Raw genomic sequence first — 23,548 nt, forward strand, 5'->3', positions numbered from 1 at the left:
GCTTGCGGGGAGGCGGGGCGGGACTTGGAGGACTGGGGTGGAGCTGTGAGCCTGCCTGAGACTGCAGAGGCGGCTTTGGAGGTGCTCACGTTGGTCTCGCCCCCGAGAGCCGATTGGCTGACCCGCTGGGCCCAGCATGGGCCGGGGGCGGGTCCATTTAAAGACCTCGGGACAAAAGCGGTCGCTGTCTGCTGCCCAGACAGGTGCAAGCCCGGCTGGGCTCGGTCCTCCTCGGCAGTGAGCCCATCTCCTGGGGGATGGGGTGGGCTGTGTTTCCTTGACAGACGTTTGAGAGGTTCCAGCCCCCAGCACAGCGGAGACCATGGCCCCTCCTCAGGGCTCTCGGGCCCCGCTGGAATTCGGAGGACCCTTGGGTAATGGGGCAGAGAGGGGGTACTTAAGGCCTGAGACTTACAGGGAGAACTGGAGGGTTGAGCTGTGAACAGGGATCTGAGGGTGAAAGACTTTGCGGGGTATCGGGGGGCAGTGGGATCTAGGGGTTTGCAGGGGAGTGTTGGGAGAAGGGGCTGCAGAGCTGGGGATTTGTGCAGTGGAGGACTGGGAGGACTAGAGGAAATAGGAGCGGAGTCCTCTAGAGAAGCAAGATAGAAGTCAGAGAACGGGACCAAGGGCTGAGAACCGGATATGGAAGAGGGCAATGGGAATGCCAAGGGAGCCCTGGATACGAAAGGGTGCCTGTGGGGGTCAGGGAGAGCCGGAGAGCGGACCCCCGGACGCGATCGCTCCCTTCCCCAGGCGCCGCGGCGCTGATGCTGCTGCTCCCGGTCACTATGTTCCACCTGCTACTGGTGGCCCGCTCGGGCCCGGCGCGCCTCCTGGGCCCACCCCCCTACCTGCCGGGACTGGAGGAGCTGTGGAGCCCGTGGGCGCTGTTGCTCTGTCTCACCTGGCTCGGCCTGCAGGCGGCGCTCTACCTCTTGCCGGCGCGTAAGGTGTGGCCTCTGCTCGCGAACGCGCGGGGGAGGCGGCGGAGGGCAGGGGCTCGGCGAGAAGGAAGGACCCCCTCAACCCTTATCAGAACCGCTTTGTGCCCGCAGGTGGCTGAGGGGCAGGAATTGAAGGACAAGAGTCGACTGCGCTACCCCATTAACGGTGCCTGGGGGGCTAGGTCCTTGAGTGGAGCTGCGGGTTTGGGGGGTGGAGCCCCAGGCCCAATGGGAAGGTCATGGAGATGCGCCCGCGACCCCAAACTCTTATTTTGCTCCTCTTTTACACCCAGGACAGACATAGGGGGTTTCATTGGTTCTCTCCACACGCCTCCTTCCTCCATTCCTAGCACTCAGAGAAGTGGCTGGGGTGACCCTCCAAGAGCCAAAGTGTCAGATTACTGGCTAGGTCTGCAACCTCCCTGGGCTTTAGGCTGTGTGTGTGTGTGTGTTTAGGGGTGGGGGCGGCGGAGGTGGAGGGTCTCAATCCCAGGACTCACCATGTGTTGCGGTTCAGGCTTCCAGGCCCTGGTGCTGACAGCCCTCTTGGTGGGCCTGGGGGTGTCAGCCGGGCTGCCCCTGAGCGCGCTCCCGGAAATGCTCTTGCCCTTGGCGTTTGCGGCCACCCTCACCGCCTTCATCTTCAGCCTCCTTCTGTATCTGAAGGCTCTGCTAGCCCCTGCCTCGGCCCTGGCACCTGGAGGGAACTCAGGTGAGAGGAGACCCAGTCGGGGAAGGATAGAGGCAGACGGGGGTGCTGGCTTGCACCTTCACCCTCCATTATTCTCCAGGCAATCTCATTTACGACTTTTTCCTGGGACGGGAGCTCAACCCGCGCATCTGTTCCTTTGACTTCAAATATTTCTGCGAACTGCGGCCTGGCCTCATCGGCTGGGTATGCTGGGCATGGCTAAGTGGGCCTCCAACCAGGGGGAGGGGTGGGATGGGTGAGCAGTGCCTGGGCAGGGCAGGGCCAAAATTGTGCTGACATGTCGTTAATCATTCCACAAATATTTGTTGAGTTCATCATGTGCTCTAAGCACTGCTCCAGGTACTGGGAGACAAAACAAAAAGATAGTTACAGGGAAGAAAGAAAAAAAGTCTGTCTTCATGAAGCCTACATTCTAATAGGAATAAAATGTGTCACATGTCAGGGGATGAGGAAAAAGCACAGGGGGAATTAGGAGAGACAATTTTAAATAAAGCTGTCAAGTGCAAAATCTATTTTGAAGAGATGATTCTGTGCTGCTAGAGGTCAGAACGGTGCAGAACTTCAAACTCATCAGTGGACTTAGGAACCTATCCATCGTTGGTGGCCTTGACAACAGCCAACTGTGTTTTTTGTTTATAATCACGCATACTGGTCTGTGGTCACGATTTCCTGAAGCGTGTCTTGGGCAAGGTCCCCGTCACCCTGGAAACTGCTTCATCCAGAGGCGGGAGGAATGCTGAGTGTCCATCAGGGGCCTGGATCCTGGCCTTCGAGGCTATTTCTTCATGTGTGAAATGGAGTAAGAGCTTCCTCCCAAGATTATGGTGAGGATTAGAATTGGTAGCCTGACTGACAGCACCAAGCCCAGTGCTACCTGAATGGGGACGCTCAGTACAGATTCGATGCCAGCTAGTCATTACTTCGGAGAAGGCAATGGCACCCCACTCCAGTACTCTTGCCTGGAAAATCCCATGGACGGAGGAGCCTGGTAGGCTGCAATCCATGGGGTTGCTAAGAGTCGGACATGACTGAGCGACTTCACTTTCACTTTTCACTTTCATGCATTGGAGAAGGAAATGGCAACCCACTCCAGTATTCTTGCCTGGAGAATCCCAGGGACAGAGGAGCCTGATGGGCTGCCGTCTATGGGGTCGCACAGAGTCGGACACGACTGAAGCGACTTAGCAGCAGCAGCAGCAGCAGCAGCAGTCATTACTGAGCACTTCCTATGGCCAAACACACATGCTGAGCACTGCACACACATTAGGTCCATGATTATCTCCATTTTCTACGTGGAGGCGGGAAAGGAGGGTGAGCCTTAGAGAGGGTGAGCAGCTTGCCCAGGAGGCAAAGCTGAGATTCAAAACCAGGTCTGATTTAACTCTCAAGCCTGCAGTGTCCAGTTGCTCCCTATGCTGCTCTCCCAAAGGGAATACTGAAAACAGGTCAGGAGGCGGACAAATGCAGTCTCTCTGCCCCTGGGGACATGGCTGGAGCCATTCAACACAGGCCTGGAGAGTTAGCGACGGAGAGCTGAGACAGGGGACAGGCTGGTCGCTGCCTTTCCAGCTCTGTCATCTTTGCAGAAGTGGACTGGGGACGGACTGCCCTGTCTCACCCTCTGCCTAACCCCCAGGTCCTCATCAACCTGGCGTTGCTGATACAGGAAGCAGAACTTCGGGGGAGTCCCTCGCTGGCCATGTGGCTGGTCAATGGCTTCCAGCTACTGTACGTGGGTGATGCCCTTTGGTACGAGGTGAGGCAGGACGGGGCTGAGGAGGCAGGGGAGGGTGCCTGAGGACTTTGCGGGGACTAAGCCAGTGTGTCTGGGTCCTGTCCCTGCAGGAGGCAGTCCTGACCACCATGGACATCATCCATGACGGGTTTGGCTTCATGCTGGCCTTTGGGGACCTCGCCTGGGTACCCTTCACCTACAGCCTGCAGGCCCAGTTCCTGCTGTATCACCCACAGCCTCTGGGGTGGCCCCTGGCCTCATTCATCTGCCTCATCAATGGTCAGTGGGGAAGGAGCATTCCCCTTCCCCTTTCATTATTTATCGAGCACCCCCTGGGTAGGTGCTAAGCCTCACATGCTTCTTTAAAGCTAAGGGCTGGGTCCTCGGTCTCCTGGCAGACTGAGTCTAGGCTGTGGGTAGTTGGTCAGGGTCAGATGGAAGGCCCCTGACCACCTGCTCATGCTTTCCCCCAGCTGTTGGTTACTACATCTTCCGTGGAGCCAATTCTCAGAAAAACACCTTCCGAAAGAATCCTTCTGATCCCAGAGTGGCTGGTGAGCTGGGTTTCTTGGGTGCCATGAGTGAGATGGGGCAGCTGGATTTCCAAGGGTCCCCCCATCCCGCTATGTGTCTTTCTCCAGACCTTGAGACCATCTCTACAGCCACAGGGCGACGGCTGCTGGTGTCCGGGTGGTGGGGTATGGTCCGCCATCCCAACTACCTTGGAGACCTCATCATGGCTCTGGCCTGGTCCTTGCCGTGTGGTGAGTGATTTGAGAGGGGCTACAGGTGTGTGTGTGGGGGGGCCAAGGTAGAGGATGCCCAGTCTGGGTGCAGAATGGACAACAGGGTTGCACCCCAGTGGAGGGAGTAATCAGGAAGCTGGGGATGCACTCAGGCTGTGGTGGGCAGACCTCTGAAACAGCCTAGCATGCCAGCTCTCCCTGCAGACTTTGGCCCTTTCAGCATTGAGCCGATGCCCCCGTGGGCCATTAGCAGCGGAAACGTTTGTGAACCGGTAGGCTGGCTGAGTGGTCAGAAAACCCCCTTCCCCACAGGGGTGTTCCACCTGCTGCCCTACTTCTACTTCCTCTACTTCACCGCGCTGCTGGTGCACCGTGAGGACCGGGATGAGAGGCAGTGTCGGCAGAAGTACGGCCTGGCCTGGCACGAGTACTGCCGGCGTGTGCCCTACCGAATCGTGCCCTACATCTACTGAAGCAGCGCCAGACACCCCAGGTCGGGGCACGTGCCAGCCCGGCTGACGGCACACTGGGCACCAGGAGCCCGGACGCGCCCGGGACACAAGGGCCTGTACCCTACCCTGCCCTGAGCTCCAAAACACTGGGATGAACAGCCTGACAGGTGGCCGGAGCAAGGGGGAAACGAAGCCAGTGCTCCCAAATGGAGTGTGTGTGTGTAGGGGGGGTGTGCTGCTCTTCCTCCTTAGATAAACAGCTGGAATCCTTGGTGCTGCTTCTCTCCCTTTCTGGGGCCAGGCTGTTTAAAGACTGGCTGGGTCAGCCCCAGTCAAGGAGAAGCTGACAGGTAGTTTGTCGGCCCAAGAGTCTGGGGGACGGTGGCACAAGAACCACCACTCAGAAATGGGCACTGGCGACAGGGCAGAGCGGTCACAACTTTTTATTAATGACAAAGGGTTCAGCCGGGGAGCTCCTCAATGAGAGTCCTCCGGGCAGGTGGCAGGGGGCCTCCCCAAAGCTGCTCCAGCTCCCCCGTGAGGGCTGCCACGTCCTCGGCCGCCACAGTGTGAGCTCGGTGGGCCGTGGCACAGTCTAAAGCCAGGGGTGTGAGGGCGTCCTCATTTTCGTTGGTCCAAGACAGAAGGAACTGGCATTTCTTTCGGGCTCGGTAGAGGCGATCTCGTTCTTCGGGGGCCACAGCTTGTTTCCGGGCCCGGCCCAGGGTCTGCGCCAGGTCCCCCAGCGCTGCCAGCGTGTAGCTTTTCTGGTTGGCCGGGCCCTCACCCAGCAGGATGCGGGCGGCCTCGCGCATGGCACCCCGTGTGCCCAGAGGTCCGGGGGGATGCTCGCCTGCTTCCAGCACATGGGCTGCGGCCTGCAGGGCTTCCTCGGCAGAGGCGAAGACCTGCTGGGCGCCCAGGGCTCCGGAAACGCCGAGCAGTGTGGCACAGAAGTCCGAGAGCAGCGCCTCGTCGCCGCCGTGATACAAGGCCAGAGTGTGTGCGTAGGCAAACAGCACGTTGGGCAGCTGGAAGCGCACGAGCGGCGAAGTCCGGCCCCTGCTCAGGCTGGCCAGCGCGGGGATCCGGGTGGGCACGGCGGGAGGGCAGGCCCCGGGGAGGTCTCCAAGAACCTGCTCGACGGCCGCGGGCTCATCCCTCACGGGTTCCGGCGGCATCCTCGCCGGGGAGGGCTCCAGTTCCTCGGCATCACCGCTTGGGGCATCACCCAGCTCCTCCAGAAGCCGCGGCCCGGCCCCGCGACCCCACCACCATGGCCGCCACGGAGGCAGCAGCCGCCCGGCCTCGCCTCGGCTCAGCAGCCGCTCAAAGGCCACCTTCTCGGCCGGGGCCAGCCGCTCCCAGAGTCCTGAGAGTCCGCCGGGAGCCGGGCCAGGCCTGAGGCCTGCGTCCCCGGGCTCATCCTCGGTCTCACGTTGCTGACGCAGCCGGCGCAGGGCGGTGGCCAGGCGGCTGGGCGAGGCGCTACGACCGCGAAGTTCTCCCAGCACCTGGTCACGGTAGAATTCTTCGGCGCAGCTGCCATGCGCCCGGTAGCAGCGCAGCGAGCAGTAGGGCACGTTACAGCGAGGGCAGGTGTAGCGAGCCGGCTGGGCCTCCCCAGTGGGGCAGAAACCACACGGCCCGGCCGGCTCCATGGCAACTGGCGCAACACACCACCAAGGAACACACACGCGCCGCAGGTCGGAAGTTTCCGGCGCTTCTCGGCTACTTCCGCCTCTTTGCGGGGCCGACGGAGCGCTTCATCAAAGCGGTTCTCTGCAGTTTCCGGCCGCATTCGGAGGTCAAGCCACGCCCCCCACATGACCCGACATACGGCTCAGGAGCCGTCGGTGAGGTAGCCCCGCCCTGAGCGGTGGGAGCTCGGTCGGTACCAGCCCGCCCCCTAGTGGTTGCTTTTAGCATCATAAAGCGCTTTGGCAAAACCCAATCTTGACTAAACTTGAAGCCTCACGTGCTGCTGTCCATGGGGTAGCAGAGTCGGACACGACTGAGCGACTGAACTGAACTGAACTGACCTACTCTAGGCCACTAACTGTGCCAAGTCGATGGGAGATGAGGCGTCTCTGCGCTGGAGGGGCAACCATTCTACTAGGGAAGAATGGAAGGAGAGTGAAAGGAAGACCAAGGAGGGGTACTTAGCCTAGACAGGGTGTGTTGGGGGCATTTCCCCTCTTGAGGAAGCAACATTAAAATTTTTGAGCTCCTCCCTGACTTCCAAAGAAAATACACCGAAGAGCAAAATGAGATGGGGTACCTGTCCTAATGGAACTGAGTCTGTGGTAGACTGGGGATGATGACTCACCAACTGTGCCCAAAGCTATTAAGCCTCGATTTATGGCACCCATGAGAGCTCTGGTTCTTTGGTGCCTGCCTCAACTTACTCATATCCAGTCCCACAACTAGTCAGTTCTACCTTTAAAATACCTTGTTTTTATCTCAATATGGATCATCTATTTCCCTACCAAGATCTGGAAGGATTTGAAGAGTCTGTTCATTTTTGCATCCCCCCGTCCCAGGTGTCGCTGAGATTTTTCAGGCAAGAGTACTGGAGTGGGTTGCCATTTCTTTCTCCAGGGAATCTTCCCGACCCAGGGATTAGAACCCAGGTCTCCCGCATTCCAGGCAGACGCTTTACCATCTGAGCCACCAGGGAAGTGGGTTCCCAGGTGTTGCTAGTGGTAAAGAATCTGCCTGCCAATGCAGGAGACGCAAGAGACAGGGCTTCAATCCTTGGGTCAGGAAGATCCCCTGGAGGAGGAAATAACCCACTCCAGTATTCTTGCCTGGAAAACTCTTATGGACAGAGGAGTCTGGTAGGCTACAGTCCATGGGGTTGCAGTCGGACATAACTGAGCAACAGTACACACACACCCACACTACCCCTGGTGGTCTAAGCTTCTTGTTCTTCAATTAGACGACACCAGCCTAACCAGTTTCCTTTTGCCAGCCCTCCAGAAGTCAGCCAGAGAAAGTAGATTACAAGTCATATCCCAGCAGGCCCTACTTTAAAACCCTGGTCTGCACTTGGACTGAAACCACACTCCTCTCCACATCTGACAAGACCCTGCAGATCTGCTCCACACCGCCAGAGTTCTCCTGGCTGCAATTCACCATCTCACCACTTAATCATTTCCTGTTTAAGGTCTCACATATCCCATCCTCAGAGACCTTCCTAGGGTAGTTGTCTGTCCACCACTCACTTCCTCTTTCATTACAGCATCCTGCTTACTTTCTTGTAACTAGTAACACTTTTAACTAGTTTTCTTGCTTTCCTCACAAGAAACTAAACTCCTAAAAGAGATGGGGCCAGTGTTTTCCTAGAAAGCTCACTATAAAAGACAAAAATAGCCAGTACATTTGTGTACTTTTCTAGATGGCAGGAGCTGATATAAACACTTTATATCCTTTAATCCTCAAAAGCAACTCTCAAGAGACCATGGCAAGGACTTCCCTGGTGGTCCAGTGGTTAAGACTCAACACTCCCATGCAGGGGGCTCAGGTTCAATCCTTGGTCAGGGAACTAGATCCCTGATGGTGCAACCAAAGTTCCCCATTGAGCTACACGGATCTGGGAGATGGCGGCAGTGGACTTCTCTGGCAGCCCAGTGGTTAGGACTCAGTGCTTCCACTGCCGGGCCTGGATTCGAGCCCTGGTTGTGAAACCAGAACCCTGCAAGCTGCATAACACAGTTAAAAAAAAAAAAAAAAAAAAAAAGCCAGCCAATCAGTGAATAAATGGAACAAGGATCCAGACTCAAGACAGTCTGGAGCCCAAGGTCTTTACCCCATAGTATGCTGTATCCCAAGAACCATGAGGTTTGAAAACCTTAGCAGAATCAATGAATGTGTATGCATGTTTCTAGGAAACTTTAATCAGCTCCAGATAACTCCACTTCTGGGAGCACTGAGCCCATCAACCAAGCAACCTCACCTGTGACGTCTATGATTAGGTTAGCAAGGCCAGGCAGGAAATCACAACAAATGATCACTGCAGTGCCAATGTGATCAGGCAAGACTTTCTAAAGCTAGGGTAGACCAGACTCCTGACCTGGACTCCAGGAAGGCCACACCTATTCCCAGGGCAGGAAACACTAGACTGCTATTCCCCCAAGGGGTGGTCTCTGTGGTTACCAATTTTCACAGGAAGTTTTTTAAAAACATGTTTACCATTCTTCCACTCCCGTCCAGTCACTGAGTCCATAATGCCAGGAAACCAAAGTGAGGCCTGTTCATACCACTAGCCCTAGAAACCACATCATTCCCTCAGGCCCCGCAAATGAAGATGAAACGATGGTATGACTGGGTTAAGTGGCTTTATTAGAGAAAGCCGAGATTACAGAGGACTTAGGAGTTAGCATTAGGGCCCTTCTTCTTGCCAAAGGTGGGCACAACATTGACAAAGCGCCGGTTGTACTGCATACGCCTCTTGGCCCTGCCCGTCTTCTTCTTCTTCTTCTCTTGCTTGGCCACCTGGGAAAAGGGAGGGATGATCAGACCTGGGTTGCCTCTTCTAGGCTTTCCTTCTGGCTCATTGCCAATAACAAAGAAACTGAACAGGGCAAGAGCCCAGGGTTTTGGCTTAGCTGTGCCAGAAAAAAACAAAATCCAAACACCACCACCAATACTCTCACTTACCTTGGGAGTCTGACCTCTCACTTTCCCAGCACGGGCCAGGGAACCATGGACTTTACCTGTAGTGGGAAAGGAGGACAGCAAGCAGTTAGAACAAGGCGGCACCACGGAGCAAAATCCTTTCTCCCTCAACTTAAGGTTTTAAAGGCAAGATGGGCCCAAGAGGAAATGAAAACAAAGTCATAGCGATTTGAGCTCTGACCAAGAACGTCTAGTCTGGTACATTCTGGGGTGTCACTTCAGAATTTTCTAGCTCCTGACTTTAAACAAGACCTAAGGAAGCTTCGGGAGATAGTGAAGGATGGGGAAGCCTAGTGTGCTACAGTTCATGGGGTCGCAAAAAGAAGAACACATTTAGCAACTGAATGACAAAGAGCCCTTTGGTGATCTGGTCTGACGACCCAGTTTTAGCGAGAGAACTAAGACACAGACAAGAGTCTATCTGGTAAGTGACTGAAACAGAACTACACTCTGGCTCAGTCTCCCGTGGACCGCTCAGAAGTTCCTTCTGAGGGAGGTAAACAGGAAGAACCACCTTGGATTGAGGACACACTCTACACCCAAAAGATTACAAGCGGTTCAAAATACAGTCCTCCCCAACTCACCTCCAAGCATGCGGCCGGCTACTTCCAGAGTGCTCAGAGCCTCCACCCCACACTGGCCCAGAGTAGCCTCATCCTCTAGGGGCGTGCCAGCCAGGAGCAGGACTTGATCTTCTGGAGCGATGCCCTCCAACGAAGCTACATGAGCCTATGGAGAAAAACAAGGTTCAGCGTTCCCGCAAGGAGCGAGGATGAAGAACACACACACAAAAAAAACCAGACGGCACCAGGGAGTCTTACCTTGATTTGGGCGACCGTCTCCTGGCCGGTCACCTCGAGAGTGTGTAGCTCCTGGGCGCGGACAAAAAGCTGCATGTTGGCGACTGAAAAAAAGATAGGGAGGGTGGTTTCTAAGAGAATAAATACTCTGGGAGAGACGAGGATCGGTAAATGGGTGGGCGGCCGGGGATGACTGCGCAGGGAAGTAGGTGGTCTCGGGGTCTCACGTGGGTAAGGCCCGAATTGCCAGGGAGGATCGACGGGAATCAGCCCCAAGAACAGTCCCTCGTTCCCTGTTTTTTCCGCGTCTTCTAACCTCGAGGCCAATCTGCTATTAAGTCCTTCCGATCCACCCGTAGTCCAACTCTTACCTAGATCGCGGACACAGCTGCCGCTACCGCGAAGATGGAGTCGAGAAAGAGGAAGGAGCTAGGAAACGCACGTCCTCTCCGCCTGCTGCGTGCGACGTCACTGAGGAGCGACCGCCAAGGCCTCTGATATTTGTACCGCCCGAAGCCGTTCTGGCTCCGCCTCTTTGTGATTGCGCAGGCGCCTTCTCGGTCCTGGGCGGGGCGAACAGAAAGGGGCGGGACCAGGCTGATTGCGCGCGCAGAAAGCTGGTTGGGGGACAGTTCAAGATGGCGGCGGCTACGTTTCGGTTTGTGCTGCGGGGCTGGAGAACCGGTGTCCCGCCGGGCTGCGGATTACGGCGACTGGTGAGAGAACTGATCCTGGAGCTGGGCGCAGAGGGCTAGGTGTGAGGCTCACTGTGTGCCTTATAATCTAAAAACTGCGCCTTCCCTAGGGGGCACTTTTCTGGAGCTCAGATACAAGATTGACAGAGAAGGTTGCAGGGCCTGGAGCGCGTTTCCGAACGTGGGGCTTGAAATATGATCGGAGGACAACTTGAGTTAATTAAATTAACAGGTGAAATATGATTGGAGGACAACTTGAGTTAATTAACAGAATTGAAATATGATTGGAGGACAACTTGAGTTAATTAACAGGACAACTTGAGTTAATCAGCACAACTCGCTCTCTAGTTTTTTCTTTTTTTGGCTGCCTCCTTTTTTTTTTTTTTTTTTTTGAAGAAGCCGTTCCAAAGGGTGAGGATTGGCCCCACATCATTGGCGACGCTTTTGGGAACCTAAGACTCAAGATATATAGGCCGCTTCATCTTTTCATTCTCATTGTAACCCTGGGAACCTGGGCTTTCTGTTGGGAGAAGTATGGAAGGACAGACTGTAATGTGACCTTAGGTATATTGTTTGCTAATGTCTTTATCTTTCTTGGATGTACAAAGGAGGTAGTAAAACCCCTAACATGTCGAATTAAAAGAATTAAGTGAAAACAGTACCCGTAAGCACTTAGTGCTTGGTTATGTCCATATGAATTTGAGCGTGAAATGTTCCAGGTGAGGGAAGGTCACTTCAGATGAGAGTGAGTGGGAAATTATCACGATTGCTAACCCAGTCCCTAACCCAGAGGTAGAATATTTCAGTAGAATCTTCAGAGGAAACTAAAATATTGAAAAATGCCGGATTGGTCAGACCTAGGGTTACTCGTCTTTCCAGAGGTATACACACACTTCTCATTTGAGTCCCACAAAAATCCTGAGAGGCAGGCCCTTCTGAGTTCCTGACTGGTACCCTTTGTTGTTCAGTCACTAAGTCGTGTCCCCCATGGACTGCAGCGCACACCAGGCTTTGCTGTGCCCGTCCTTCACTATCTCCCGGAGTTTGTCTATTGAGTCCATGGCGCTAACCATCATATCCTCAGCCTTGTACCCTGAGGGTAACCCTGTACCCTCAGACTTGTACCCTGCAGCCTGGCAAACTCAAGTCTGGTGCTTTCCTACCTCCTGACCCCAGGAAAGGGGTGGCAGCGCAGTGAGCGGCCTTTTACTTATACTAGTTAAACTCCAGCCTTTTATTTATGCTATTCTTTTTGCCTGTAATGTTTCCTTTTTCTACTTAACTGAAGTTCTGCCAGCTGATGGATTTTTTTTTTTTGTCTCGGAGCCAGACCCAGGGGACTCCTGATTACCCCCGCTTCCTGGAGTCTGTGGATGAATACCGTTTTGTGGAGCGCCTGTTACCCCCCACCAGCATCCCAAAGCCCCCAAAGCATGAACATTATCCCACTCCTTGTGGTTGGCAGCCCCCTAGAGGTGAGCTGGGTGATGGGAATAGCTTGAAGGCTGCAGGGAAACATCTCCCTCCCTAGTGGTCTCTCTGCCCTGGCCCAGGCTCTCAACTCCCCAGAAGGTTACATTGAGATCACTTAGAGCTAGCATCTTAGGTTCAACGAAGAGCTGGGGATTGGATACCTGTTTTAGTAGGACCCATCCATTCACACTATTGGGGTGAGGTCTTCTCATGTGGGAAAAGTGAAGCATAGAGAGATGATCCAAAAACTTCCACCCCGGCCATAATTGAGACATGGCTTGGGAGTTGGGCAGCTCTGTGTCCAGGTTTGGTTTTGCCGTGCATTTCCAGTATTATCTAGTTGCTTAGCTTCTCCCAACCTTAGTTTCAGCAAATAGAGATCATCTGCTCAGCACATTAAAGTGGATTGTGCAGAGCTCGGTCTGTGCTAGGTATTCAGTTCTTGTAAATGGCCATCCCTTTGTGCCAGATTGAATTTAGCCTCCCTGACCTAGTGGAGAAGGGCAACGATTGGCTCCAGAGGGGGACCCAAAGATCCAGGGAGGCATAGCCCCGACTTCATTTCTGGTGCTGGGCCTGTGCTGGGCCTTGAGGTACCAGCGTGAACAAGCTGGTCCTGGCACCAAACTTACGGAAAGAGCGGGTCTCCTGATCTGAAGCCTGGAGGTGGCTTTGCCCTTGTGTTCACTGACCCTCTACACATGGGGGAGAAAGGCGAGGTGAGAGGAAGTCTGAGGACATTTGACTTATCCCTGTCCCTCTCTGTCACAGACCCCCCACCCAACCTGCCCTACTTCGTGCGGCGCTCTCGGATGCACAACATCCCAGTCTACAGGGACATCACGCATGGAAACCGTCAGATGACTGTGATCCGGAAGGTGGAGGGGGACATTTGGGTAAGTGGGTGGGTAGGTCAGGGTCCAATTCTGACCTTTCAGGGCTGAAGGGACAGGAGCCTCTGGAGGGAAGGGTCTCCTGACCAGGCCTGATCCGTCATCTTCCCCTAGGCCCTGCAGAAGGATGTGGAAGATTTTCTGAGCCCACTGCTGGGGAAGACACCTATCACCCAGGTCAATGAGGTGACCGGTACCCTTCGGATCAAGGGCTACTTTGATCATCAGCTCAAAGCCTGGCTCCTGGAGAAGGGCTTCTGATGCCCAGCTGAGCAGCCTCCGTGATAGTGTGCCCCTCAGACTGCAGTCCTGGGGATCCCAGGAGGAGGGAGGCTGTTGGAGCAACAAGGAAAGAGGGGGTACAGAGACCAGGGCTGAGGGCTTTTGGAGCAGGCCTTGCATGCATAAAGGAGGAAATGGGACTCGGTATGGGCGCCAGCACTGGGGGAGGGCTGTCTAACATTGGAGACACACCAGAAACAGCCAAGCTTGAGGGGAGTGTTAATTGCCTCCCTGCCCCACTTTGGCGTGATCCTGCTCTCCCTTCATTGGAGCTCCTTGACTTGAGCTACTCAAGCTTTAGAGGTTGTTAACTGCCCCTCTCTCGAAAGCAATAGCCCAGCCTGGTTGACCGGAGGGTAGCCCAGGGCACACCCATTGGGCACATTTCTTCCTTGGCCCACAGACCTTCACTGCTGCAAAAAATCCTTGAGCCCTTCTTCTAGGTCAGATCTGGCTTGGTAGAGGCTAGAGAACCCAGGATGACTTAGACACAGATCCTGGAGGTCTTCATTTCCAAGTGCCATGTGCGTCAGACCCTGGGCTCATTCCTTTTACCCATGGAGAGGTAAAAAGTGGCCTCCTTCTCATTCTGTATTAGAGTTGGACCTGACTGGGTTTCTAGCTCCAGGAATCTAAGTGATTAGCTGGCCTGCAGGGCTCCCTGAGAGTTCCTGGCGCAGCCCACGGCCATCCCTCCCAGGTTGCTGACCTGGTATCAAGGCTGGACAATACTCAGGCAGGAAGATACTGACCTTTTGTCCCTATCGTCCTATCCTGCCCCAGCCAAGGAACCTTCACACTTGCCTCACCTTGGGAGTCCTAAAGGCAGGAGACCTGAGATCCACCCCCACCTCAGCATCAGGCTGCCTCAAGACAGGGTTCAAAGCATGGCTCCCCTACTTGCTCTGACCTCAGGCAAGGTAGTTACCCTCTCTGGGGTTCAGTTTTTTCATATGTAAAATGGGTTTATCTTCCGAAGACCTTAATAATTCAACACTGCCCAGGGACAGTACTGCTTTGTATAAATAAACCCACAGATTCCAGGCCACTCTTAAGTCTACAACCTGAGTTTAGAAAAAGGGAGTGTGGCACACCAATCCTATCACACCAGTTCCACCAGTCATTAATGCAAGTTTTTATTTGGCTGTATATACAATTTAAGCTATTAAAATTTGTACAATATTTACAAATTAAATAATCATCTGAAACTGTCTCCAGCAACTCTTGTAACATAAAACCAAGGGGAAAAAGACAGGGGCAGGCAAGGCCTTGGCTCCTGTGGGCCCTACCTGGCCCAGAGCCTTTTCTAAACTGGAAAGATGAGGAACTCAGCACTCCTGCTTCCCTTTCCTGGGGGTCAGGCATTCCAATTCAAAATGTAAGCCAGAAGACAGCAAGGAAATAACTCCCATTCTTCTAAACTCAAGAAAAATTCTGCAAGTTAAGAAGTGGCCTTTCCGTAGGTTCTGAGGCTTGCAGTGGTTCAGAATCAGACACACGAGCTCTCAGCCTAGAGTGAGGCTGCCCGGTGCCTGCTGGGTGAGACCAGAGTCTCACCTTAAACTACAGGGAGAAAAGGGCCCGGGGGGGAGGGGCAGAGCAGGGCCCCTCGGTGCTGTCGCCTGCCCCTCCACCCCCAGATACTCCTTTCCCTGAGTTGTGTGGTTGCCAGTAAGACATGGAAGTGCCACAGGGCACAAAGGGCACAGCAGACCACCGCAAAGAGCTTCCGGAGAGTTTAGGTAGGAAAAGAGGTTAGGTACCAGTCTTGGTGGGCGGGCCCAGGAGCAAGTTCCTGGCCTGCCTCCAGCCCCTTGAGTCCACACTCGGGAACGGGAGCTAATACTGTTCGGCACTGCAGCGTGACTCCACACACAAGCGGGACTCAGAGGGGCTGCCCCTTCTCCCAGAAGGGCACTGGGGGGTCAGAGGGCGTCTCAGATGCTGCACCTTTCTGTCTTAGTGGGCCCAGCAGAATACAGGGCTGAAAGGTTGGAGAAGCAGCCTGGAAGTGACCCCAAATCCCCATGGCTGCCAGGGGACTGCAAGGGCTGGGGTCAGCTGGGGCCTCCAGCCTCTTTGCACTTGGTCTAGGGTGCCACCTCCTCTGCCTCAGAGCTGGGCTTACTGCTCCCTGGTGCAGGGAGGGAGGGAGCTGGCACTTGGTGGCAGGACGTGTCCCAGCGAGGGCTGCTCGAGAGGAGGCAGGTCAAGACTGGGGCGTTGTCAGTGGGCAACAGGGGACTCCAGCTTTTGTAGGCGGCGGCGGCGCAGCTCCGCTGCATCAGGCTCCCCATCTTCAGGCAGCTCCTCGGTGCCCGCTGACTCAGGAGCTGGGGACAGAGAGGTCCAGGAGTGGAACCCAGACAAGGCCCCTGGCCCACTCCCTGGGGGCTGACCGCAACTACCTGAAGGCTTCTCGGGTTCAGGGGCTGGTGGGGAGGCTCCCGGGGATGGGGTGGTGGCCTCAGAGCTGGGGATGCTGGTGGAAGAGGTGGCAGCAACAGCGCTAGGGGCAGTCTCCTCAGTGGGGTTAGCTGCGGTGGCAGGCCGGGGGGGCCTAGGAAGAGAAGGGATGAGAGGAGGGCGTGGCGTCCTGGCCTGACTGGACAGACTGCACTCGGTGCACCTCACAGGGTGAAGGCCAGCACCGACGTCACCAGTGGACGCCGGTGAACACGTGTTGTGTGACTCCTTGAAATTCTGTACCACAGACCATAAACCACGTACAGGCAGGGACTTCGGGCCGCGTTCAGTTACACTGCTGAGTCCCCATCTGAGGTGCCAGGCACCTTCCAGACCAACTAAGACAGTCCACTGAGTAACCCACAAAGCACACGAGTCTCAGACTCAAGCTCCCCTCCAAGTCTGTACTGACATTGCTGGGTACCAAGCACTTTGTACACGTTCCCTGCGAATAGGAATTAGAACACCTCTATTCAAATAAGGTAACGAAGGTCACAAAGTGAGTGAGTGATAGGATTGGGACTTGAACTTGGGCCAGGCTAGCTCCAGGTGACTTCATCTGCTGTCTCAGATCAAGGGCCGTGATTCCCAAAGTGCCACCCTGTGTCAAGAGGGTGTACATGATAAAACTGAAGTACCAGGAATTATGAGTAATCTGACTTTAGGAAAGTATAAAGGAACAAGATTCAGGTCAGCTCTTTGATAAACCCCACTCCTCCGCAGATCCAGACAGGCCTTGTGCAGGGGCAGGATAAAAAGACACTGAGAACCCTGACACTTTGGGTGTGCCTACAGGTAGGATGCACGAATCAACGGGTGGCAGGAGAAAAGGGCCGAAAACCATCGCTGGGGGCCTGCTCTCGGCAGCTCCACACCCCCACTGCCCGCCCTGGCCCCATGTGTAGACGTACCCCAGGGAGGCGAGCACGGTGAGGTACTGGTTGATCTGTAGCATGGCGGCATCCAGCAGCGTGTGGATGTTGCGCAGGCTCTGTAGCCGGGCCTCCAGGTGCTGTCGCTCATGGCCTTCCAGAGCCCGCAGCTCCTCTGGGGTCAGCCCAGCAAAGCCTGCAGGAGGCACAGGCATGGGGGGGAAGGCTGAAGGGAGAGAGAGAGAGGCTCAGCCTGGGCCTGACACCCCCCACCTCCCCAAACCACCCCTGGAGAGGCCCCACTTACCAAAGGGCGGAGGCAGCGGCATGCCCATCCAGGGAGGGGGGAAGGGGAAGCCGGGGGCAGGGCTGGCCTCCGGGGAGGAGGCAGGGCCAGGTGCTGAGGCAGAGGCGGCAGTAGCGGCTGTGGTTGTGGCTGCTCCATTGGGCCGAGAAAGGGCAGCTGAAGAGCAAGAACAGGAAGTCAGCAAGTGTCGACGGGCCTCTGCTTCCCTTGCTTCCATCCCCTGGCTGATGTGGTTCCAAAGGGCTCACCTGCACTGGTGGACGGAGGGGCCACAGCCTCTCCTGAGCCGGGGGGAGGTGGGACAGGCGGGAAGGGGCCCATGGGGGGCCACAGTGGGAACATGCCTGGAGGGAAGGGAGGCAGGAGGCCCTGGGGGACTGCAGAGAGAAGACCGGTGGTGAGAAAAGGTCCAAACTGAGACAGATCCAGGATGCAGGCAGGGGGTCTGGACGTCCTCTGTCCCCACAGGCCCTCTCTGAGCTCAGCACAGATCACTTGTGACTGCAATCATCTATGTCTCTTCCTGTGACCAGCCCTTGAGGCCCCCCCACCCCGTCTAGAGGGCAGGGACTCTTTCACCTCAAGATTTCCCATTCCCAGTCCAGGGCAAGTACCCAACAGTGTTGGATGGCCAGATGAAGGGGCCACTCACAGTTGGGGGGCTGGGGCAGGAGTGGTGGGGCGTGGGGGGCAGGTGGTGGCCCCTGATCTGCAGGCTCAGGGGGCGGCGGTGACTGGGTCGGCAACGATGCCCGAAGGACGTCCATACGGCAGGTGGGGCAGGTCTGCTGCCGCTGGAACCAGGAGCGCAGGCAGCTGGGGGTCAAGACCAGGCAGTGGTTGGCAGGTCCCTGGGGTTCTGCCTCCCAGAGCCACCCCTGATGCCCAGGCTCCTCTGGGCCTCTCCCACCTGGTATGGAAAATGTGGTTGCAGGGCAGTCTCTTGGCACCAGTCACCATCTCTTCTCGGCAGATAATGCAGACATTGTCCATCGCCTGCAGTTCCTCTGGAGTGGCATCTGGATACCTGGTCAGAACAGGCCAAGGGCACGTCAAGACCAGAGCTGGAGGCAGGGCACCTGGGGCAGAGCTTGGGCGAACAGCTGGGACAGGCCCACTTACAGTGTGTTCATGTTGCGGATAGCTCGGCGAGACATGATGGCGTCAGTCACAGCTTTCTTGAACTGCCTGAAAGGACAGTTTCAGTAGAGGAGGGAGACGGGGAGGGGTCGACGGTGTGGCAGGGCCAGCTAGACTCACCTCATGGCCAGGTACATCGGCCGGATGGCGAAGAGAGGGAACGTATGCACCTTGATCATGATGGTCATGAAAGCCATGTACAGCAGGACCTTGATGAAGCCTGGGCGTCAGGGGGACAGAGAGTGGCAGGTCACAGGACTTGGTAGGCAGGGCTGGGGACACCGGTACAGGTTGGGAAGGTCCAGGCTCCTCACCTGTGAACAGCTCAGTGTAGAGCATGTACACAGCCTTGTTGTCCCACGGATTTTCGCTCTGGAGGTCCACGGAGTGTAGCACATACTTGATGAAGATGGTGAGCACCATGGTCATCAGGATGGCATACTGGGGGTAGGAGGGGCAGGGAACATAAGAATGCAGCCCCCTTGCTCCAGCCCAACTCTGCTATCCCCAGGCCTGTGCGCAGCAGAGTGCCACAGTACAAGCACAGGCCTGGATGCCACCAGGGTCCTCCTCGCTTCTCCACTCACTAGCTGATGTGACTTTCAGCAACTCACTAGACCACTCTGAACTTCAGTCTGCATGTCTGTCAATGACAGAATTAACTGCTCCTGTGTAACAGTGTTGCTTTGCTGATTAAAACAGATGCAGGTCGTGCTCAGCACAGGGCCCGGCATACAGAAAGCACTCAACAAAGATGAACCATCATCACCAGACACGCCTCCCCAGCTGTCCATCCAGCTAATTCCTCCTGTCCATTAACAGCCAACTCCTCTGGCATCAACTTCCAGGAAGCCTTCCCTGAGCAACAGGTCAGGGCTCCTCCACACATGCCTTTCTAGGCTTTGCCCACTCTTCTAGGAGTGTGTAGTGGGCAGGGCTGGGACTGACTGACAGCTGCTCCTTGGTGGCCACACGGGCTGGCCACAGAGCAGGTGCTCAGTAAAGGTCTGTGAAGTGATTCAAGGCACGTGCAGTGCCACCTCAGGCTTGTCCTCCCAACCTCCCAAGCCAGTTTTACCTCAAAGCCAAACACCAGCTGCACAGAGGCCCCTCGGGTCAGGATGCTGTGATAGGCATGGCTGACGAAGAGGAAGTCCAGGATACCCAGGAGGAACATAAGGGCTGTTGGTAATGGGACATAATGGGAGGTTGGTGGGGTCAGCCCAGGGCCTGACAGCCACTTTCTGCTCCAAGACAGCTCCCACCCTCAAGCCCACCATGGCCCCAGCCATCTAGTCAGGTGGGCACACTCCACCAAACCCAGCCCGCTGGGATTTCTGGTTCTGCCTAAGGGTGGCCCAAGCTCCAGGTGAGGAGGCAAAGAGCTAATAAGGGGCCAGGCAGTTGAGAAGCCCTGGAGTGGAACAGGGCAGAGATGATGCAAATTAACTTCCTAAATTATCTTTCCTGTACAGCTGTGGGTGGAGTGGGCAGCCTATGCTCTATGGCATGCTCCATGGTTAATGACTTTTCATGTTCCAGTCCTTCATGGCGCCTCTTCTCCCTCCAGCTCCCTCCTCTCCACTCCCGTGGATCTCACTCACAGACAATGCGGCAGTGAAAGAGCCAGGAGATATTGGGGCTGCGTTCCATCTGAGGCAGAGCAGAAAGGGGGCCTGTCAGGAAGTCTGGGGCTCACCCCACACCCCCAACCCAGCCCTCACTCCATGAGTCTGCCCTCCAGCCATTCTGCTCCAGAGAATCCCCTGACCCAACTCACAAAGTCCACACGGTCCTCAGCCAGCCAGTGAAAACACTTGAGGAAGAGAAGGAGAGTAAAGAGAGCAACAAAGCGGGGGCTGAAGTCGTCCCGAAAGACGGTGAAGGCCAGACAAGTCTCAGTGACAGCATACCAGGAACGTTCCAGAAGGTGCTGGAGGTTGAACAAGGAAGGATATGGAACTCAGACATTCTGTTTGCCCAGCTCCCTGCCCCTCACCTTCGGAGCCATGAACATCTTACCTCCATCTCTGCTGCCCTCAGCTGTCCGAAAAACACCTTGCCCATCACCTTGCCCAAGAGGAAGACAAGGACAAAGGCCTGGATATACAGGACCTAGGAGTGAAGACAGGCTATGTTTTGAGGTCACTTTCTGCCTTGTTCTGTCCGGGGCTCATCATTCAAGAACCTCTCCACATCCCCATCACAACTGGTTCCAAATTAGGTCTGGCAGCTACTTCACTTTTGTCCTACCTACCTGACCTTTAGCCCCACCCCTGTCTGAAGCAGACTCCTCCTTGCCTCCCAGGGAGTTCCTCCCTCCCTGAGCCCTGAACTCACTGCCATGCTGGGACTGGACTTGGTCAGGTACACCACCGTGGGGTAGAACTGGTGCTTGAGGTAGTAGGCATGAGCCACTACGGCCCCGGTCAGCGCCAGGCTGGCCGCCATCATCACAGCAGTTCGGAACATTGCCCTGGCCTGAGGACCTGCAAGGGGAAAATAAAGAATTGTTGATGCCCATACCGTACAAGCTTAGCACCGTGCCTGAGACGCAGTGTTAATAAACAGGAGAAAGGAAGGAAAACCTCACTTCATCCTCAGCATCATGGCGTCAAGAATAGCATATGCTTCTCTATCTTACAAATTAGAAGGCTAAGACTCAAAGGGCTTAAGTGATCACACTGACGCAAGGCCTGGAGCCTGGGTTAGTCCTGTTTCAAATCTAGGGCTCTTTCCACGCTGCCTGCCAGACCGCCGCCTCTAGGGAAGAATGAGGAAAGGCGGCAAAGTCGGAGGAGGGACCTGCTCCCTTTGCCCCTAAAAGTGACTTTGATGGGGTGGGATGCAGAAACCTCCAGAAGCGAGAACAGGCCGCCTGGTCTGGGAGAAGGCAAGGCGCTGGGGGGCGCAGCCGGGCAGAGGCAGCGCCAGTGACAGCTCGGTCAGGGTGGGCAGCTCTGACGCGCGCCCCGCGGAAGCGGGGCGGGGTACGTCAGCCTGGAACCCTGGCGCCCCCCACCCCCTGGGGCAGTGTCAACTCGGGGCACCGGAGAAACGGCCGACCGTCAGGATGCAGGAGCGGGACGGATAGGGAGCCGGGTCGCCCCCACCGCCGCGCACCTGTAAGCGCCGGGAGCTGCGAGCGTCGCAGGCGGGGCCGGGCCTCCGGGACAGCGGCCGCGCGGGCGCCAGTCTACCGCCAGCTGACAGGCCGACAGCGGGCGGCGGGGCTGAGGGGGCGCATCAACCCCGGAGGCCTCGAAGGGGAACGCCCAGGTCCCGACTCCAACCACAACCCCGGCCCGACCCCGGCCCACTCACCAGGAGCCCAGCACCGCGAGCCCGCTCAATGCCCGCGACTGCGGAGGCGGCTCCGGTTAACAACACTCCCCACCCCCTGCGAGCCGGAACTTGGAGGGTGAGACACCTCACTTCCGGCGGGGCGGGGCGGGGCGTGGGTCGTACCACGCGCCCCGTTCCCGTGCCCGCGCTGCCGGTGGCACCGGGAACGGCAGTGCCACCACCCGTGTGGGGTTCGCGCCTACTGTTCGCGCAACAGATGAGAGAGGCGAGAGGTGGTCTGAGCGGCAGAGGGGCACCCGGAGAAGATTAGAGTCTCCCCATTTACTAAGCACAGATGGTAGCGTCTCCGCCGCTGAGTGGACTTAACTTAGACGAGGACTCGGGCTCTCAAAGCTGCCAGCGGGCGAGGAGGGCGGGAGGGAAGTCGTGCGGGCCGTACCATTCGGAGGGGCTGCGTAGGCAAGGGAAAGACATTACGGGCCTAAGAGAAATAAACAGAATGTCTTAGAGACTCATTCCAAGGGGACTTATAACAGTTTGATAAGTTAGGCGCTTTCTCAGAGAACTGGATGCAGGAAAGAAAAACGTGTTCCCTCCTAGATCACCCCCAGATTGGGTGGGAGTGTGTTAGATCCCCGTGGCTGCTACTGATTGCTCAAAATAGAGTTACGCGGACCAATCAGAAAAAGAAACGAAAACTGCTGGCCTATAGGAAGAGGAAAGCAGTTGAGCCGTTGCTAGGGGCGGAAGGTAGCGTTGCCTAGGGCTAGCTCCAAACCCAGAAGGGTAGCGAGTAGAGAGGGCGCAGTCCTTGGGCGGGTGTTCTGAGTCTGCCCCAGGGGAACGTTTGCTGCGCCGCGAAAGGGAGGTGTACCTGGGACTGAGTAGAAGATAGACCTTTCATTCCGGTTCACCTTGCGATGGGAGTGTTCTTTGCAAAGGGAGTGACTTCACCGTAGCGTGCCTTCACCCCTCCCCAAGCCTACTGCGTTGCTGTTCTTAGATCGTTCTGTCGGGCCGCCGGAGCCACAGCTCGCCAGATCTTGGCTGTCATCACCCAACCTCGTCTGCTCATTGACAGAATAGAGTTAATGCGCCCACCGTGCGTTGCGTATTCCGCCGTCATCGCGTTTAATCATCAACCACTAAAGTTGATAAGCTAGTGGTGCTAGTCTCGTTTTGTACCGTGTGCTCAGTTGCTTCAGATGTGTCCGACTCTTTGCGACCTATGGGCTGTAGCCCGCCAGGCTCCTCTATCCAGGGGATTCTCCAGGCAAGAATACTGGAGTGGGTTGCCAAGCCCTTTTCCAGGGGATCTTCCCGACCCAGGGTTCTAACCGCGTCTCCTATGTCTCCTGCATTCCATTTTATGTGTTCTTATTTTACACATTCTCATTTTATATGTTGAAAATTGAGGTATAGAGATTTAGCAAGTCCTGGGATGGACACCGGGTCTGTCAAACTCAATTCCCGTACTGTTAGCCTCAGTCACCTTTATCACCACTTGTTAACCTGAGTTTGCCTGACCAGTTTAACTTGTAGCCTGTCACTGAGCTGGCTCCCCTATAAGACCATCTATGACTTTCTAATGACTGTATCCAATGGGCAGCTTTCAGTTCTGTCGTGACTCAACCGCGCTCTCCTTCCTTCCTTCTACACCGCTTAGCATGAGGGATCTTTGATCCTCCAGGGATGGGATCCGTGCACCCTGCAGTAGAAGTGTCCAGTCTTAATCACTGGACCGCCAGGGACATCCCCATTTCTCTGATTCTTATAAGTCTTCTCCTTGAGCTTCTGTGACCCCACATGCCTCTGTGTTCCCCCCAGTTATGTATCTGCCCTCTTCCTCTTTCTTTCATTTAAATGTTGTCCACAAAGTCCTTTCCTTCTCCAAGGAATGTCTTTCTCCTCAGTTACCAACACAGTAAACATTGCTTAACTCCTTGAGTTGGATGGGGTCCCCTTCTGTGTGTTCCCATGATGTCTTGTGCTTCCGGTATAATGGCATTCAGCACCCTGGGCTGACATTGGCAATGAACTTG

The 23,548-nt window shown here is 55.8% G+C and overlaps 6 protein-coding genes across 12 annotated transcripts in view; 3 read left to right on the forward strand and 3 right to left on the reverse strand.

Annotated features, from left to right (window-relative positions):
- The first annotated feature begins 186 nt into the window (after positions 1-186).
- Positions 187-4,863, forward strand: TM7SF2 (transmembrane 7 superfamily member 2). Of its 2 annotated transcripts, NM_174622.3 has the most exon segments (10): positions 187-374; positions 757-953; positions 1,059-1,113; positions 1,465-1,659; positions 1,739-1,842; positions 3,296-3,415; positions 3,505-3,673; positions 3,868-3,948; positions 4,036-4,158; positions 4,453-4,863. In NM_174622.3, coding segments are annotated over 10 exon segments (1,257 nt in total). In that variant the 5' UTR covers positions 187-322; the 3' UTR covers positions 4,614-4,863.
- Positions 4,864-5,021: 158 nt separating this feature from the next.
- On the reverse strand, positions 5,022-6,260 carry ZNHIT2 (zinc finger HIT-type containing 2). The gene is given in 1 exon segment (NM_001040560.2): positions 5,022-6,260. A coding segment is annotated over 1 exon segment (1,200 nt). The 5' UTR covers positions 6,254-6,260; the 3' UTR covers positions 5,022-5,053.
- A 2,658-nt stretch (positions 6,261-8,918) lies between these two features.
- On the reverse strand, positions 8,919-10,545 carry FAU (FAU ubiquitin like and ribosomal protein S30 fusion). Its single transcript, NM_174731.4, has 5 exons — positions 10,444-10,545; positions 10,094-10,176; positions 9,857-10,001; positions 9,255-9,310; positions 8,919-9,089 (listed from the first exon to the last, which is right to left on the reverse strand). Exons 2-5 carry the CDS (start codon positions 10,166-10,168, stop codon positions 8,964-8,966), a joined length of 402 nt encoding a protein of 133 aa, NP_777156.1. The 5' UTR covers positions 10,169-10,176; positions 10,444-10,545; the 3' UTR covers positions 8,919-8,963.
- Positions 10,546-10,698: 153 nt separating this feature from the next.
- MRPL49 (mitochondrial ribosomal protein L49) lies at positions 10,699-14,628 on the forward strand. 2 transcript variants are annotated; one of them, XM_005227031.3, is made up of 4 exons: positions 10,699-10,788; positions 12,098-12,242; positions 13,012-13,136; positions 13,248-14,628. In XM_005227031.3, exons 1-4 carry the CDS (start codon positions 10,711-10,713, stop codon positions 13,392-13,394), a joined length of 495 nt encoding a protein of 164 aa, XP_005227088.1. In that variant the 5' UTR covers positions 10,699-10,710; the 3' UTR covers positions 13,395-14,628.
- Positions 14,530-21,588, reverse strand: SYVN1 (synoviolin 1). Of its 3 annotated transcripts, none has more exons than XM_024987044.2 (16): positions 21,525-21,585; positions 20,541-20,689; positions 20,223-20,315; positions 19,981-20,133; positions 19,805-19,853; positions 19,279-19,382; positions 18,515-18,641; positions 18,321-18,420; positions 18,183-18,248; positions 17,971-18,087; positions 17,713-17,876; positions 17,309-17,437; positions 17,061-17,216; positions 16,793-16,979; positions 15,824-15,975; positions 14,536-15,748 (listed from the first exon to the last, which is right to left on the reverse strand). In XM_024987044.2, exons 2-16 carry the CDS (start codon positions 20,670-20,672, stop codon positions 15,642-15,644), a joined length of 1,836 nt encoding a protein of 611 aa, XP_024842812.1. In that variant the 5' UTR covers positions 20,673-20,689; positions 21,525-21,585; the 3' UTR covers positions 14,536-15,641.
- SPDYC (speedy/RINGO cell cycle regulator family member C) overlaps positions 20,689-23,548 on the forward strand; it is a 50,202-nt gene continuing 47,342 nt past the window's right edge. For 2 of the 3 annotated variants that reach the window (XM_059883094.1, XM_059883096.1), the window contains exon 1: positions 21,532-21,621. The gene's annotated coding sequence lies outside the window, so the exon portion shown is untranslated. Of the gene's footprint in view, positions 21,326-21,531; positions 21,622-23,548 lie in introns of those variants that run through there. The other variant, XM_059883095.1, reaches the window with a different exon arrangement.

This window comes from Bos taurus, chromosome 29, assembly GCF_002263795.3.
Source record: "Bos taurus isolate L1 Dominette 01449 registration number 42190680 breed Hereford chromosome 29, ARS-UCD2.0, whole genome shotgun sequence".
NCBI lineage: Eukaryota > Metazoa > Chordata > Mammalia > Artiodactyla > Bovidae > Bos > Bos taurus.

What these genes read in the sequence shown, in the direction of transcription:
- TM7SF2 (XM_024986986.2), top strand. Translation starts at nt 323, where the DNA reads ATGGCCCCTCCTCAGGGCTCTCGGGCCCCGCTGGAATTCGGAGGACCC. An exon ending in ACCTCTTGCCGGCGCGTAAG is followed by an intron (nt 954 to 1,058) that starts GTGTGGCCTCTG and finishes TTGTGCCCGCAG; the next exon opens with GTGGCTGAGGGGCAGGAATT. An exon ending in GTCAATGGCTTCCAGCTACT is followed by an intron (nt 3,388 to 3,504) that starts GTACGTGGGTGA and finishes CTGTCCCTGCAG; the next exon opens with GAGGCAGTCCTGACCACCAT.
- FAU (NM_174731.4), bottom strand. Translation starts at nt 10,168, where the DNA reads ATGCAGCTTTTTGTCCGCGCCCAGGAGCTACACACTCTCGAGGTGACC. An exon ending in AGCCGGCCGCATGCTTGGAG is followed by an intron (nt 9,311 to 9,856) that starts GTGAGTTGGGGA and finishes TTCCCACTACAG; the next exon opens with GTAAAGTCCATGGTTCCCTG. An exon ending in TGAGAGGTCAGACTCCCAAG is followed by an intron (nt 9,090 to 9,254) that starts GTAAGTGAGAGT and finishes CCCTTTTCCCAG; the next exon opens with GTGGCCAAGCAAGAGAAGAA.
- MRPL49 (XM_005227031.3), top strand. Translation starts at nt 10,711, where the DNA reads ATGGCGGCGGCTACGTTTCGGTTTGTGCTGCGGGGCTGGAGAACCGGT. An exon ending in GCTGCGGATTACGGCGACTG is followed by an intron (nt 10,789 to 12,097) that starts GTGAGAGAACTG and finishes TCTCGGAGCCAG; the next exon opens with ACCCAGGGGACTCCTGATTA. An exon ending in AGGTGGAGGGGGACATTTGG is followed by an intron (nt 13,137 to 13,247) that starts GTAAGTGGGTGG and finishes ATCTTCCCCTAG; the next exon opens with GCCCTGCAGAAGGATGTGGA.
- SYVN1 (XM_024987044.2), bottom strand. Translation starts at nt 20,672, where the DNA reads ATGTTCCGAACTGCTGTGATGATGGCGGCCAGCCTGGCGCTGACCGGG. An exon ending in TGAGGGCAGCAGAGATGGAG is followed by an intron (nt 20,134 to 20,222) that starts GTAAGATGTTCA and finishes TTCAACCTCCAG; the next exon opens with CACCTTCTGGAACGTTCCTG. An exon ending in CTGAGGACCGTGTGGACTTT is followed by an intron (nt 19,854 to 19,980) that starts GTGAGTTGGGTC and finishes GCTCTGCCTCAG; the next exon opens with ATGGAACGCAGCCCCAATAT.